This window comes from Staurois parvus, unplaced genomic scaffold (assembly GCF_062004578.1).
Source record: "Staurois parvus isolate SC_StPar_1 unplaced genomic scaffold, SC_StPar_1.0 ptg002188l, whole genome shotgun sequence".
Lineage (NCBI taxonomy): Eukaryota > Metazoa > Chordata > Amphibia > Anura > Ranidae > Staurois > Staurois parvus.
In genome coordinates this window covers 377,501-394,542 of record NW_028319984.1, presented here as the reverse complement: position 1 = coordinate 394,542, position 17,042 = coordinate 377,501, and the positions used below count along the sequence as shown (strand labels likewise).

The following is a 17,042-nucleotide window of genomic DNA, read 5'->3' as shown; positions in this document are numbered from 1 at the left end:
TAGCACTGCACAGTTTCTTACACAGCGACTTAAATATTTGTTCAACGTATTGATTATGGGATGTAGGTGTAGTCCATTTTAGCAGGGTTTCCATGAGCAACTGAACTTGTTTTTTTAAGGGTTCCTCGTGGGTGAAAGGTTTGAGAAAGGCACTCTGAGGTGTAGAAGATGCCTAACCAGGAACCTGATTGCCTGCATGAGGGGTCTCCAAACTTTCTAAACAAAAGGCCAGTTTACGGACTTTAGGGGGACCAGACTCTGGCCAGTGGGAGTAGGAAAAAGTCCCGACGGCAGTGGGAAAAAAAACGCCCCATCTTTGGTGTCAGCGGGAGGAATAGTACCCAATCATTGGTGTCATTGGGCCCCATTGTTTGTGTCATTGGGAGAAATTGTGCCCCTTCATTGGTACCAGTGAGGGAAATTATGTCCCATTGTTGGTATCAGTTGGTGAAATAGTGCCCCAAGGGATAGATAAAAGCAAGTGAAGGGCCACATCTGGCCCCCAGGCCATGCTTTCGAGACCACTAACCTACATCAACAATATCACCTTACGATAAAACAGCAATACCAATAAGATAACCTTACGGATCCAGCACTATTTTTTCATTTTCCTCAACTAGATTCTTTTTTTTTTTGCTGCCCATGATCCATTTGGGGAGATTTCCTGGCACTTTTGTCAAGACAGGAAGGGATGGAAAAAATCTGTCCACTGCAGTGCCGCCGAATGGCAGAAATGCATATTTCTCTTGTTTGAGAACTGCATTGAGAAGTACAGTGTTACTTGAATTGTATTCCTGGATTTGCTTATCTTCAGCTGAGAGAACCTGAAATAATTTAGGACTTTACATAAAGTCGCAGAAATCTTTCATTAAGGTCTTTGTGTGATATAATTTGAATACCATGTCATAGATATATTTATCATTGTAAAAGAACATATGTCACCCTTTTTTTTTTTTAAACAAAAAAGCTTTGGGAAAAAAAAAAGGAAAGATAATGTTTTTATTCACAATTTAAATTTTTTTCAAGGCCTTTCCATCTCTACCTTCAGCCCACTCTACCCAGTACTAAGGAAATGGGGCTGGTGCAGGGGCGGACTGACCATTTGGAAACTCGGGCACTGCCCGAAGGCCCGGGGTCAGTAGGGGGCCCCATGAGATGCCGCTGGTACCTTTTTCATAAGCTTTTTTGAGTTTGGGCAAGGACACAGGGGCCCCATGATCCCCTATTGCCCGGAGGCCCCATGAGTTGTCAGTCCGCCCCTGGACTGGTGTTAGGCTTTAAGTAAATAGCAGTGGTTATCTACTGTAGAATGTCGTACCGCTGAAGACGATCGCCTGCGTGGAAGAGTGTCCGTGTGGGTACCGATCTCGCGCTTTCTTCAGCTGCCTCTTGTAGAACCAGTAGCCGAGTCTGGTCCGGGTGTACAGACCATACCTGGGAAAAGAAAATAATTTATTATAAAATTGATACTTTGCTTCTCTACAGACCACCTGACCTTACATCATGGGCTGCAATGTGTTATGTGATGCACTGGTGTAGTTAAAGAAAAGAAAGTAGAACCTTTAAATGAAAATCAACTTAACACATTCTAGGTACATCAGAATAAAAAAGGTGAAAAATCTTACAAGTGGTTTTCTTTTAAAGCAGCCACAGCCTGCTGCTTGAGTAAAAACGCTTGTGCCCTGCCAGTATGCTGCAGGGAAAGGAACTCTCCCTGAGTGGAAGCAGTAGTCTCTCTGTGGAGGTCTGACATGTCCCTTCGCTAATGCAGAGCTACAGCTCTGAAACCAGCACAGCTCATGCTACCTGCTAATTGAAGCGTTATATTGGCTCAGCAGGGGGTGTGTCGGACCTCTACAGAGAGACCACTGCTTCCACACACTAAAGCTGGCCATAGATGGATCTTTATTGCATTTAGCACCAAAAAATAATTAAACAAATGAGGTGGATGGAAGAATCCCCCTGCTGAGACAGTATATTGACAGCAAGCCTCTGTCTCCAATTGGTTGCAGCCACTGATCAACAAATGTTTTCCTGCTTGTCAATTCAAAGTTGATATAACAATCGGCTTCTGTTGAACAACGATGGCAGTTCAAAATCTGACTGGTCTCTGCTAAACCAGCCAAAGGTTGGTCCATCTATGGTCAGCTTAACGTGGTTGTGAAGGCTCAAGGTTCTTTACCTTCAGGCATTCTATGCATGAAGGTAAAATACCTTCTGTGTGCAGCATCCCAGCTCCCCCTAAAACCCACCTAAGCCCCCTCCTGATCCAGCGATGTGCACTGGAGTCTCGGCTCTCCTGTGATTCCCTCTTCTCATTGGCTGAGACAGAAGCAGGAGCCACTGGCTCCCACTGCTGTCAATCACAGCCAGTGAGCAAATGAGAAGAGAGAAGGGGCAGGCCAATCCGATGCTCCATGTGTGAATGGACACACGGAGCAGCAAGCTGCTTGCTGTGGGGGCACCTGACAAAAAGGGAGTGGCCAGGAGAGCCTGCGGGGGACCCGAGAAGAGGAGGATCTGGGCTGCTCTGTGCAAAACCACTGCACACAGCAGGTAACTATAGACAAGTTATTTTTTCTTTAAAATAAAAAAAAAATAAAAAAAATGATCCTTTAGAATCACTTTAACAGTCCTTTTCTACAGGTGACAGGTTTTTCTACATTCTATTTAAAACCAACTGTAATACCGTTTGTTTTTAAAACCCGAAATTGATTTAGCAGTTTAGTCTTGTAACGCAGCAAGAATAAAATATATTTGCCTAAAGATGTTTTGCACAGTACTCTTTTTCTGCCACTAGATGCCCTCTTTGTGATGACCAGCATTATTCAACCCACTTCCTCGGAGCCAGAGCCATCCCAGACCCACCTGACTGGACAGTGAAAGGAGAAGCAGCACAGTAACGATCTCATCTCCCTGTCACACTGCTCTCTGCTCCTATGGGCATGCTTTGTGGGAGTATATGAGTTAATTGATTCCTTTTGCTACTCCTTCATATATATATATATATATATATATATATATATATATATATATATATATATATATATATATATACACATACATACATACATACATATATATATATATATACATACATACATATATATATATACATACATACACACACATACATACACACACATATACACATATATACATACACATATATACATACACATATATACTTACACACAGGGCTTTCTTTCTGCCGGAACGCGGCGGTACTGCGTTCCGCCACCTTTTTCTTCTTGTCCCCGCTCACCGACTGCCTCTGCAGAGCTGACAAGCTATGCAGAGCAGCGAAAGTGACAGGTGCCGGACGCGGCTTGTTTATGTCATGCTTGCGCGTGCCCGGCACCTGTCACTGCCGCTGCTCACAGCCGGTGAGCGGGGACATGCACGCTTCACCCCCCCCCCCTCTACCGCCAGCGTGTAAACATCGGGGGCGCGGACGATGGGCGAGGACACTATGCACGCTTCACCGCCCCCCCCCCGCCGGCGTGTAAACATCGGGGGCGGCGCGGCGACATCAACGGCAGTGACAGCGTGGACGCAGGGGCCGTACAGCTTGGAGTAGGTAAGCTGCGCTCGGCTCCCTGTCACTGACTGCAGTATCATGTATTGCTCTAAATTTTTACTCTCTCCCCAGCCTGTGCCCACCTAAACTATCCCAACCACCTGTGCCCACCTAAACTATCTGAGCCCACCTAAACTATCCTCACCCACCTGAGCCCACCTAAACTATTTCAGAACGCAATTGCTCAGCGCTCAGCGGCGCCGATCGAGAGCGCCCCTCCTGTGCATGAGGAACAGGAAAGATAAATTCAGTGATGGACGGTATTTTTTGGAGGAAAAGGTGGCAACCCTAGGGGAGCCTGTAGGAGCAGGCACATCTACCAGACAGGGTACACATGCATGCTAGACTGATTTTATATCTATGCTGGACGTTTACAAACGGCCTGCCATGATTTTATATCTATGCATGTGTTCCTGGTGTCAGTACGGTACTGATTTTATATCTATGCGTGTGTTTCTGGTGTCAGTACGGTACTGATTTTATATCTATGCATGTGTTTCTGGTGTCAGTACGGTACTGATTTTATATCTATGCGTGTGTTTCTGGTGTCAGTACGGTACTGATTTTATATCTATGCATGTGTTTCTGGTGTCAGTACATTAGTCATTTTATATCTATGCATGTGTTTCTGGTGTCAGTACGGTACTGATTTTATATCTATGCGTGTGTTTCTGGTGTCAGTACGGTATTCATTTTATATCTATGCATGTGTTTCTGGTGTCAGTACATTAGTCATTTTATATCTATGCATGTGTTTCTGGTGTCAGTACATTAGTCATTTTATATCTATGCATGTGTTTCATGCAGATCATGCAAGAGGCAGCCGGGGGTCCGATGACATCATTTCCCTTATATGGTATGTACGGGAAATGATGTCATCGGAAGCCCCTCCCAAATTTTACTTGCATTCCTGTTCTCTAAAGGGGTGGTCCTAGGGTTTGATGGGGGCGTGGCCAGGTTTGGGTGGGGGAGTTCCACCACCTTTCCTCTGAGAAAAAAAGCCCTGCTTACACACATATATTACACACACACACACACATATATACATACACACATACATACATACACACATACATACATACATACATACATACATACACACACACACACACACACACACACACACATATATACACACACACACTATAATGTATTAACGAATCCAGAGCTGCATTTGTGTGTTTCTTTTAGATCTTCCTAGAATTCAGCTTTACATGCAGCAACTGCTGACAACCAATCAGATTTCAGTTTGCAGAGGTCAGAATACTGAAAAATGAATTGTGACGGGTGGCTACAGGCGGGCGCACTTTGCGTTCCACTGAAGTGAATACATGTCAGTATGAATTCATCACAGCAGTAAACTGTTTACATCTCCAGCATATGAAATGATCCTCGCCGCCTTTCAGGTCCTCCCTCGCCCGTCTTCCTCGGTCACATTCGTCGAGAGGAACTACGGATTTTACTACATGTTGTGGCTGCATCCTCCGGGGGGGAAAGGGACGGGGCCGAGCGCACAATGTTTCATTGTCAGCGGGGATGTGAGGGCATTGTGCGAGCGATTGTTCAATTGTTTGACCCAGAGAAGCAGAAAAAAAAAATGCAAAAAAAAAAGGGGAGATGGTGCTTTTCCCACACCGCAGCACAATGCCGCGCGTTCTGGAAATTAGCGAGGGAGCGAGTGCCAGCTTTTCCTGGCCACAAGCAACTTCCACCGCCATGGCTAGAAAAACCAGCCCATTGCATGTGGGTCAGCAGAGCCCAATATTTACTCAGCAGCTGCTGGAAGACTTCCTCCCAAATAGAACTACAATCCCCAGCATGCAGGGCCTGGGCAAAGTCATTAAGAGCCCAGGGCAAACATGCCAGACAGCTTCCCCCCTCCCCCCCAAAAAAATATAAGGGCGTTAATTTATCAGCAAAAATTCCCCCCTCCCCCCAAAAAAAATGGAGCACGCATCTGCAGCAAAAATTCCCTAACTCCAACTCTGCCCTCTGTTGAAATACCCCCTCCCAGCGGAAATCGTAGGCCCCTCCTCCATCCCCTCGCCAGATCAATATTCTCTGTCCCCCAATCCCTGGAGCACAAATCCCCCCCCCAAAAAAAAAAAAATCTCCCCCTCCTAGCTCAAATCCTCTAACCCACTCCAAAGCCCCCTCCAAGAACAAATCCCCCCTCCTCCCACCTCCAATCATCCCTACCAGCACAACCCCCCCCCCCCCCCCCCCAAAAAAAATAAATTCACTTTCAACACAATTCCTCTCCTTCCCACTCCAAAGCCCCCTCCAATAACAAATCCCCCCCCTCCAATCATTGATACTAGCACAACCCCCCCCCCCCCCAAAAAAGAAAAAAATTCACTTTCAAACACAAATCCTCCCCTTCCCACTTCAAAGCCAGCCCCCTCCAATAACAAATCCCCCCCCCCCTCCAATCATCCCTACTACCACAACCCCCCCCCCAAAAAAAAAGAAAAAAATGATCTCCTTTACGATCTGTTCTAGCACAAAACCCCCAAATCCCTCCTAGTACAAATTCTCTTCCCCCATTCCCCCCCCCCCCAACAAAAATCAACACCCTTAGCACCCCCCACAAATTCCCCCCGTAGACCAATTCTTACCCCCCTGCCATGTCCCCAATTTCTCCTCCCAAAACACCCCCCCCCCTTCCTTACATGATACCACAGTGCCCAGGGCAGCTGTCCCTCCAGCCCACCTCTTGTCCAGGCCCTGCCAGCAAGACAAAGTCCCAATGATGCAGCCCCCCAGAGATGGGGAGATCAATGCACTGGAAAAAAGCACACCGGAGGCACAAACACCTAGAGCATTATCCAAGGTTTATTAAAAATATTTAAAAGACAAAAACCATACAAAATTAACGTATAAAAAGCCTGTAAGGCCACAGAGATGGCCGAAATGATGGCAGAGGGTCCAACTAGTGGTGTGGTCGGCCTGCTGATGCGTTCCTGAATAGTGAAGATGTCCCCAAAACGCATCAACAGGCCGACCACACCACTAGTGGGACACTCTGCCATCTCTGTGACCTTACAGGCTTTTTATGATTTTTTGAGTATGTTTTTTGTCTTTTAAACATATTTAATAAACCTTGGATAATGCGTTAGGTGTTTGCGCCACCCGTGTGCTTTTTCCCAGAAATGCATAATTTTGCACGTGTTCACAAAAAACTCTTAGGTGTGAATGCAGCCTTAAGTAAAAAGTTTCAGTGGCATTTAAAGGCTTCATTCACACCATGGAGCTGTGACTTACATTTTTATTTTTTTTTGCATATTTCCACTCATTGCATTAAGGGCAGCCCATTAATTTCAATGGGCTGTCCTATGCGCAAGAAACACGCCAAAATAGATACCTGCACCAAAAAAAAAAAATTAAATATTGCACCGCGTCAAGACACATGATACGGTGTTAACATTAACAAGGTGCATGGGGGTGCATTGACTTGCAACTGTCAAAGAGCAGCGCATTCTTGTGTGTCGCTGGAAAGCGTGAAATTTTGGGTGCGCTCCCGCAACACAAGCCTAAAGAATATCTACTCTCAAGACGAAAAATGTAATATATGTTTGCCAACCTTTTGATCTGGTGGCTGCATTCAGGGCGGGGACATGGGGTGGGCAGGAGGGGCGGCTGCCCTGGGCGCAGCAGTTTACTGTATGGCTGGGGGCACCAGTGAGCCCATTCTGATACAAGGCATTTTGACAAGCAGGGGGTAGTATCCCCTTAGCTTGCACATAATTGGGGGGGGAGGGAGTTTGGCTTCTTTGCCCTGGGCGCTGGACTGACTAACTGCCACTGGCATCCCAATGACACCAATACAGTGATGAGTGCTAATAAAAAGCACTGACACTGTACTAATGACACTGGGCAGGAAGGGGTTAACATCTGGGGTGATCAAAGGGTTACCTGTGTGCTTTACTAGGGAGACATGCTGTGCAGAGAAATACACAGCAGCATGTCCTTGCTGGCGGAAGAGAGACCTGTGTTTACACACAGGCACTGGTGTCCCGAGGCACGAGTGACACCGGACCCGCTCCACAAAAGCGTAAGTTGTAAAGCAAGCAGACGATCCCCGCAGGATGGATCCGATTACAACTTTACTGTTCGTGGAGCGGGTCCGGTGTCACCCCGTATAGGTTGCATGCCTACAATCCCCGCAGGATAGATCGGATCTGCGGATTGAGCATAATGGATCGGAGTACGATCTATTATGCTCAATCCGGAGATCAGATCCATTCTGCGGGGATTGTCGGAGGGGGTGTCACCAAGTGTTTACCGCGCTGGGTGACACCAGCCCTAGGGACGCCTCTACACACAGGTCTCTCCCGTCAGTGTTACTCAGTAATCGATGGGTGCCGGCAGAGAATTTCCGGCCTGGATCTGGTGATTGACATCTGTGGCCGCCAATGGTGGTGCAGGCAGGGCGGCGCACACGCGCCCCCCTGTCCAGAAATGCGATTCACGTATATATACACACACGGGACTTTGCACAGCCCTGCAGCAGTATATCTGCTATAGGGCGGAGGGCAATGGGTTAAACGTAGCGCACGTGCGTTACCGCAACACACTGTTCTACACGGGTGCTTGGGAACAGAGGAGGATGGAAATCACACCAACACTGGTTTCTAATAAATACACAAAACAAAAAAAGGTAAATAGCTATATTTAGCATTTTTGCATAGTTTGCCTATTTTAGGAGCTTAATAAAACCCACACATTTCCTTTTCTGATATTTTTTCTTACATTTATATCATCCTGCCAGAGTTGAACGCCATTTAATGTAGTTAATGAGAAACATCAGCCGATCCCAGTTAGGACAAGCAATTTTTTTTTTGGAAACTGCAGCAGCAAAGGGTTAACCCCCTCTACGGTCCCCGAGTGCCATAATCCCTCTATTCCAGAAGCAGCAGCGGGATAATGGAGGAATCTCAGATCTGCTGGCAACTTGCCATGGCTTGAATCCCCCCCCCACCTCCCTGCAGGAATTAATTAACGCTACATTTCAATTGAAATATAGTAGATAAAGTCCCAGCGGGAGGATAACTGGCGGCGTATTAGAGCCCCGGGGAAACGCTGGCAGAGATGCCGCAATCAGACAAAAAACTGCCAACACACTGCAGGAACTCTGCAATGCTCCTATCCTAAAGATCGCTCAGCATGCCGCACTGCTCTGAATAAATTACTTTATCAATGCAGAAAGTTTGGAGTTTGAAACCCTTCATTGGGTAAATTAAAGTAGCACTCTGGCCAAAATAAAAAAAATATATACATATATAAGGGATTTCTTTCTCATAGAATAAGTGCAGGAACTCCTCCTTTGAGTCCCAATTTGCCTCCACCCTCTACCTTCCTCTGAGCACCGTCCCTTGGTTCCACTCCTACCATCTTCTAGCATTGCCCTTGGGTCCACCCTTGTAGCTGGCCAGCTAAGACCAGTCCTAGGTTGTTAATATGGTTCACATATATGTGTATACCAAACCTGCCAATAACCTCAGTACAGTGTATATGGGCACATGTTAAAGCCAAAAGCAAAATCATTGCTGTAATTTATGTCTTTGATTGTTATATGACATTTATATATTCATTGTGTTAGCAGAAAAGGAAAATGTGCCTTTAAGAGTTAGTTAAAGATGAGCCAATCACAGACAGCCTCATACTGTACAGACCCTTAACCAATCCCAGCCAGTTTCACATCTATGCCTGTGTAAAACTCCCTGCTAGGATTTTCTAGAGACACATGCTCACCAGACAGAAGAGGAAACAGACAGTTCCAATCAGAAAGCTTTATGGAGGCAGAGCAGGCCAAATAGGTATTTAATGCACTTGTGTGTTCCTCTATTGTTTGGCAGTGCAGGTAGATCTGTGTGTTGAAACTGTTGTGTGTGTTTTACTTGTACTTCCACCGAACGAACGAATTTACCGAATCTAACAAATTTATTAAGCTATCAAATCAAACCACTGTAATATAAAGAAATAAGCTACTGTATGATAAATGAAACAAGCCATTGTAAGCAGTTATATGAAGAAGATTGAAGTTATTAAAGAAGTTAACTAAAGTATTCGGTGTGTTCTTTAAACCTACTGCATCCATAGAGCGGCATTGGAGGAATTACAGAGTGAAGTCAGTCTAATCAAACAAAGAACAGCAATTGCATAATTTTTCTAATGCCACAGCGCACTAGGCACCAAAGGGTGCTGCGCCTGCCACAACCCTCCTCTAAGCACCGTCCCTTGGTTCCACCCTCCTCTGAGCATTGTCCTCTGGTTCCACCCCCTACCCCTCCTCTGAGCACCGTCCCTTGGTTTCACTCCTACCATCCTCTAGCATTGCCCTTGGTTCCACCCTCCTCTGAACACCGTCCCTTGGTTCCACCCCTTACCCTCCTCTGAGCACCGTCCCCTGGATCCACCCCCTACCCTCTGAGCACCGTCCCTTGGTTCCAACCTCCTCTGAGCACCGTCCCTTGGTTCCAACCTCCTCTGAGCACCGTCCCTTGGTTCCAACCTCCTCTGAGCACCGTCCCCTGGTTCCACCCCCCCATCCTCCTCTGAGCACCGTCCCTTGGTTCCAACCTCCTCTGAGCACCGTCCCTTGGTTCCAACCTCCTCTGAGCACCGTCCCTTGGTTCCAACCTCCTCTGAGCACCGTCCCTTGGTTCCAACCTCCTCTGAGCACCGTCCCTTGGTTCCAACCTCCTCTGAGCACCGTCTCTTGGTTCCAACCTCCTCTGAGCACTGTCCCCTGGTTCCACCCCCCCATCCTCCTCTGAACACCGTCCCTTGGTTCCACCCCCTACGCTCCTCTGAGCGCCGTCCCTTGGTTCCACCCCCTACGCTCCTCTGAGCGCCATCCCTTGGTTCCACCCCCTACGCTCCTCTGAGCGCCATCCCTTGGTTCCACCCCCTACGCTCCTCTGAGCGCCATCCCTTGGTTCCACCCCCTACCCACCTCCCAGTCCTGTCCCTTTAAAAGGAGAATACAGAACCCAGTATCATTTTTTGATGCTAAATAATTTGTATAGCATCTGTAAATGATAACAAGAAAAGCAGTCAAATAGATCTCCTGCAGCCAGCAACAAGAGACCACACCCCAGCAACAATAGATCCTCCACACAATAAAAGGCACCCCCAGCAACAATGGACCCCAACCCAGCAACAATAGGTCTCCCCCAACAATAGACCCAATTCCAGCAACAATAGATGCCCCACACAACAATGAACCACCCACAACAAAACTTCACCCTCAGCAACAAAAGATCTACCCCAGCATCATTAGACCCCCCAGCAGTAACATCAGATTTCCCAGCAGCCAGCAACCTCTCCAACAGTAAATCCCTACCAGCAACATAAGACCCCCCCAGCAACAATAGACCCTCGCACAAAACAGATCCCCACCAATGACAATAGATCCCCAGCATCCAACATCAATAGATCCTTCAGCACACCCCACACCTCTTGCCATTACATACATTCAGTGCTGGAGGTCCTGGAACTGCGTTCCCCCGCGTTCCCACTGTATATAACATAGCGCCCCATCGATGGTGTCAGTGGGGGGGAATTGTGCCCCATTGTTGGTGTCAGTGTGGGGGGGGACACCAATGATGGGGCACACCAATGATGGGGCACTATTCTCCGGCCACTGACACCATCGTCGGCGTCAGTGGCGGGGAACAGTGCCCCCTCGTCGGCGTCAGTGGCGGGGAACAGTGCCCCCTCGTCGGCGTCAGTGGCGGGGAACAGTGCCCCCTCGTCGGCGTCAGTGGCGGGGAACAGTGCCCCCTCGTCGGCGTCAGTGGCGGGGAACAGTGCCCCATCGTTGGTGTCAGTGGGGAGGAATAGTGTCCCATTGTTGACCTCAGTAGCAGTAATTATGCCCCATTGTTGGTGGGAGGAAAAGAATAGTGTCTTGTATTAGTGGGCAGAAAAGGGCCCCAAGGGCCATATAAAGGCAAGAAAGGGGCCACATCTGGCCCCCGGGCCACAGTTTGGAGACCACTGAATTACAATATGACTTGTGTCACAAAAGTACATGCTATATTTTTGACGGTTTGTTTTTTCCCCATGAAAGTGAAGTTACCCTTTAATAACTCTAATAAACAGGGATATTTAGTAGGGATCTCAGGGCAGCCTTGTGGGCACACAGCTCACCCCACCAAAGTCTGATAACCAGGATTTCCATCAATGCAATTCATTATATCGCAAAATCTCGGGGAACAATGATGCCATTATGAAGTGACCACGGCAAGGACAAGCAGCCAATAGACGGAGAGGGAGAGAACTGACATTTTGTCTCATGTTCAGGAAAATCCGCAGAGGGGAAATCTACAAAGGATTCGGTCTTCTGCACATTTTAATTATTTTTAACTCACATATATAGTTTATTTATTTAGATCCCAAAAATTACGCTTAAAAAAATAAATAAGTAAAAAATTTTATGCTGGTCTTAATAGATTTTAAAGCCCAAGTCATCTGTCACACCGCTGCGATTTAAAAATCGATTTGTGTGCAATTTCAGTGCGATTTCTGAAATTTCTGATTTCTTTATTGGTACGTGTGAAGATTTGCAATGATTTTCTATTATATTCTATGTATGTCAAATCGCAGTAAACTGTAGAAAAAGTAAAACGCAAGGACTGCTTTAGAAATCTTGCTGCAGCAAAAAGCACGTTAAGACAATGACATTCACATTCATTAGATGCGATTTCAATTCATGAAATCACACCAGTATGACCGGGCACTTAATCCACATTTAGAGTCCATTCACACTTGTGCGACATGCCATGCGAGTTGGGGGTTGCACCCAGTGTTTCCCAATGAGTACCATCCCAATCTGTGCAACTTAAAGTCGCAGTGACTTAAAAGTAGTTCCTGCACTGCTTTGGTACGACTCCTAATGCAACTTTAGTCCAGTGAATGTAAAGCCGAATCAAAGTCGCTGGAAATCATGCAACTTTGGAGATGCGCTCATGGAAATGGAGCCTTAACGTTCCTTTATTTTTTAGCAGGTGCGCTGGGGAAACTGTTGGCACTATATAAATCCTGTACAGTAATAGTCAGTTGGACTGAGTGCTGATCAGCCTTACAGGATGCATTGTATTCTATAAATGAATACAAGGCTTCCTCTGATTGGCTGAGGCAGAGATCATGCCTTCATCCACCCACCTATCCGGCTCAGCCAATCAGAGGAAGCTCAATTTTGTTGCAGCAGCGGTGCGCCAATCACAGGCTATCAAAGCGATCAGGTCATTGGGAACCGGCCCTCCCAGTTCCCAGCTGTTCGTACAAGACCTGGAGCTGTCACTGGCAGCTCAGTCTATGCCGGCAGCACGCTGTTCAGCATACTCTCAATACAAACAGTATTATGGCCCCATGACCAAAGCACCCACTTCAGTGAGGCCACATGTGCATGCTTGGCGGGAAAGGGTTAAACAATGCAAGCATTCAGGGGTCAACCCACCGATTCTAAGGTCCAAGCAAAAAAAGTGGGTTGACCCCTGAAAGATGGTCCTGAAGTGTTAATGCACATTGAAAAAAAAAAAAAATAAATTATATATATATATATATATATATATATATATATATATATATATATATATATATATATATATATATATATATATATATATATATATACACACACATATATATACACACACATATATATACACACACATATATATATATATACACATATATACATACATACATATACATACATACATACATACATATACACACATACATACATGGCAACAATCACCTTAAAAGAGAAACTAAATAGGGGCAACCCCCCCCCCTGTTTTGGGCAGAGTAAGGGAGGGTTAGAACCACAGTCATTTTTTCCCCCCAACTGTAACCCACCTGGGAGATTTCCCTTCACTTCCCGTCTCAGACATAACAGGAAGTGAGAGGAAATTGGGCAGCACAGTGGCCAAGTGGTTAGCACTTCCGCCTGGCAGTACTCGGGTCGTTGGTTCAAATCCCAACCACGGCACCACATGCCTGGAGTTTGCATGTGCTTTCTGTGCGGGTTTCCTCCGTGTACTCTGGTTTCCTCCCACACTGCATTGACATGCTGGTAGGCAAACTCGCCCTAGTATGTGTATGTATGAATGTGAGTTAGGGACCTTAGATTGTACGCCCCTTGAGGGTTAGGGACTGATGTGAATGTACAATATATATGTGTAAAGCGTTGCGTACATTGATGGCGCTATATAAGTTCCTGAAATAAATAATAAATAAATCCCTCCATAGTGAGGGAATCCCTTGTTGTCACCAGAACTAGCGTCCCCATTGGAAGATTTCCCCTCTATTCCTGTTGTGGTGTCAACCCAAAATTTGGGATTTCCTTTCACTTTCACAGTGACAATGGTAAACAGACGTGAATCTCCCTAGGGGGGGTGGGTGGCACAGACTGCAAAAAGACCTGACGGGCCCTAATCCCTCTCAGTCCAAAACTAAAAACAAAAAAAGCCATTTTTCCTTTAGTTCTAATTCAGGAAAAGTCAGCGGTCAATATGTGAGACTGTTGGGGGTTTATTTACTAAAGCTGGAGAGTCCAAAATCAGACTCCCTTCTGCATAGAAACCAATCAGCTTCCAGGTTTCATTGCCAAAGCTTCATTGAACAAGCTGAGGTTAGAAGCTGATTGGTTTCTATGCAGAAGGGAGTCTGATTTTGGACTCTCCAGCTTTAGTAAATAAACCGCTTGGTGTCAGAAGGCGGGGGTGTCACGGATCTATGTGCAGATTTCAGGCTCCATCGCTGTGACAAGGCCGGCAGATGGCAGTGACAATATAAAAAGGTCACTACCAGCACTGAGTGCGCCTCACAGATAAACGCTTTTATCTCCCAGGCCCGGCGTGTTCATTCCCCCCCCCCCCCCCCCCCCCCCACACACACACACACACACACACACACACACGCACACACACACACGCCAACCACGTCTAATCTCCTCTCACACACGGCTCCCAGTGGCCTCCATTAACTCATAAGGATCCTCTGAGTTCAGGAAGGCACTGCCAGGCCTCATTCAAACCAGTGATCAACAGGAGCGCTGGGCATACATGAATGGAGTCCATGGTGTTCAAATGAGCCTTTGCAAGCTCCACATATACTGTCCAGACCACCTTCCCCTGTTAAAAAAAAAAAAAAAATGTATAAAATGACGCGTAACGAAGTTGCATATACTTACCCCATCTTCTGCAGGTGGCGCCTAGGCGAGGTGACACACTCCTTCCGGTGGGATCCTGTGGAGTACAGAGTGGCGGAAATCTCATAGCAGGCGTTCTTGCAGTGGACAGGACCCCTGAGATACGACCTGCTCTGCATTCCCCAGGAACCTTCCTGGAAGGCTGGGGGCAGGGGCAGACTGACAACTCATGGGGCCCCCGGGCAATAGGGAATCATGGGGACCCTGTGTCCTCACCCACACTCAAAGCACACCCAAAAAAGCCTATGAAAAAGGTACCAGGGGCATCTCATGGGGGCCCCCCTACTGACTCCGGGCAGTGCGCCCCCTGGCTGGGGGTGTCCCTCCCAGCGTTGTGCAAGAAGAGGGTACGGTAAGTATAGGTCAACTTTTTTTCTTGCAGACCTACTGGGGCCCTGTGCAGTGTGCGTACCCCTATTGGGGGAGCCTGTGCAGACCTTGCATTTTACTGGGGGCCTGTGCATTGTATGGAGACCTTGCATTTTACTGTGTCCCATGCAATGTATGCATTTTAATGAGGGCCCATGGAGTGTATGCAGAACTGTGGGTGGTGGTAGGGGCCGGGGGGGGGGGGGTTATTTTGTTTGGCGGAGAGTGGCGGCAGGGCCCAGGGAGGGGGTTTGCTTGCTGGTGGTGGTGGGGCGCCCAATTTTATTGGGGGATGGGGGGGGAGCAGTTGGGGGCTCCTAATTCTAATGGCAGTGGGGAGCAGGGGGAGGGGGGATTTGCTGGTGGTGGTTCCCAATTATAGTGTTGCCTAGGGCACAAGAGCTAAATACACCACTGTGGAGGCAGCGTACGCGCGCCTACTGGGGGCCCGCACAGCGTACGCGCACCTACTGGGGGCCCGCACAGCGTACGCGCACCTACTGGGGGCCCGCACAGCGTACGCACACACCCACTGGGGAGCCTGTGCAGACCTTGCATTTTACTGGGGGGCTGTGCATTGTATGGAGACCTTGCATTTTACTGTGACCCATGCAATGTACGCATTGTAATGATGGCCCATGGAGTATGCAGAACAATTCCTCTACATTTTTAGATAATTCAGAGATAGTTTTCCCATTAGCAAAGCTCATGCTCCCCTATTGGAAAGATCAACTCTGACTCATCAGGAGGCATGCCGGACCTCTCCAGAGAGACCGCTGCTTCCACACACGGAGGGTTACCTCTCTGTACATCTTTTCTACCCAGGCTGTGGCTGTTGTCTAAATAAATTAACTGTATGTAACACCCTCGAGGTTAGATGGACTTTCTTGTTAGACAGAGGCTGAGTAGCAGCCTGGGATGAGTCAGCCTGGAAGTGAGGCAAGAGTTCACCTCAGGACAGGATGGGAGGTTCTACAGGTCAGGGCTTCTGGAGCCCTTCCACCTTTCCAGAAACTCGAGAACTTTCTGGAGGAGGGATGGAGGACAGGAGGCTCAGATCTGCATGTTTGAGGGACTCTGGCCAATCCCCTGGTAGGAGGCTGAGCATGGTGACCAGGGCAACCCTCAAATGAGGCAGAGCCTGGGAAGAGGTGTGCAGAGTTAGGTGGAAGGACTGAGGAAGGCTGGAATGTGGAGCTTGGGAGGGGGGCTCCAGCAAGGGGACTTATCTACAGGCAGGTCGCTGGAGAGGATCTTCACTGCCTCATTGTCTCCTGGGGATGGAAGGAGCCAGCCACCATCCCACTAAGCTAACAGGAGAGGACAGTGTGAGGACTCTTACACCCCTTGAGCTGGACAAGACCCAACTAGCTTCTCATCTGGGACTGTTCTAAATTGACAGCTCTTTGGCTCCTTGCCCAGGGAATACCCTCAGGCAACTGGGTGAAGAGGAGGAATCATCCAGGGTCTGATGAGGTACATTGGAAAGCCTTTAATGCTCTTCCAAGAGAGACTGCTGCTAATCTGCATTTTTGTACATGGTTGCTAAGAAGTTGTCCTTGAGTTCTATAGTTCCTTGGGCATCCCGTCTGATGTGAATCTACAATATACATGTAAAGCGCTGCGTAAATTGACGGCGCTATACAAGTACCTGTAATAATAATCCCATAAACCCCTAGACCCCATCCAGGCTGTTACCTCTTAATGGAAAAAAACAAAAACAAAAAAACACAGCTCCACCACTGTTTTACTAACTCCAAATGGTACAAGTGTGGAAAATGCATGCTGTCTGGCTGTGCAGGGCTTAGGGGGACCCTATCAAATCCAGCAACCCTTACGAGGGTAGTACAACATGTAAAATTTTGCACA

The 17,042-nt window shown here is 47.4% G+C and overlaps 1 protein-coding gene across 1 annotated transcript in view; it reads right to left on the bottom strand.

Moving 5' to 3' along the window:
* The window catches only part of LOC149431655 (putative thioesterase PNKD), a gene marked incomplete at its 3' end in the record, with an annotated part of 150,393 nt that overhangs the window by 56,481 nt on the left and 76,870 nt on the right, over positions 1-17,042 (bottom strand). Inside the window, exon 2 of the mRNA XM_089665428.1 lies at positions 1,319-1,434. Within this exon, the coding sequence (XP_089521554.1) occupies positions 1,319-1,434 (116 nt within the window). The remainder of the gene's footprint in view (positions 1-1,318; positions 1,435-17,042) is intronic.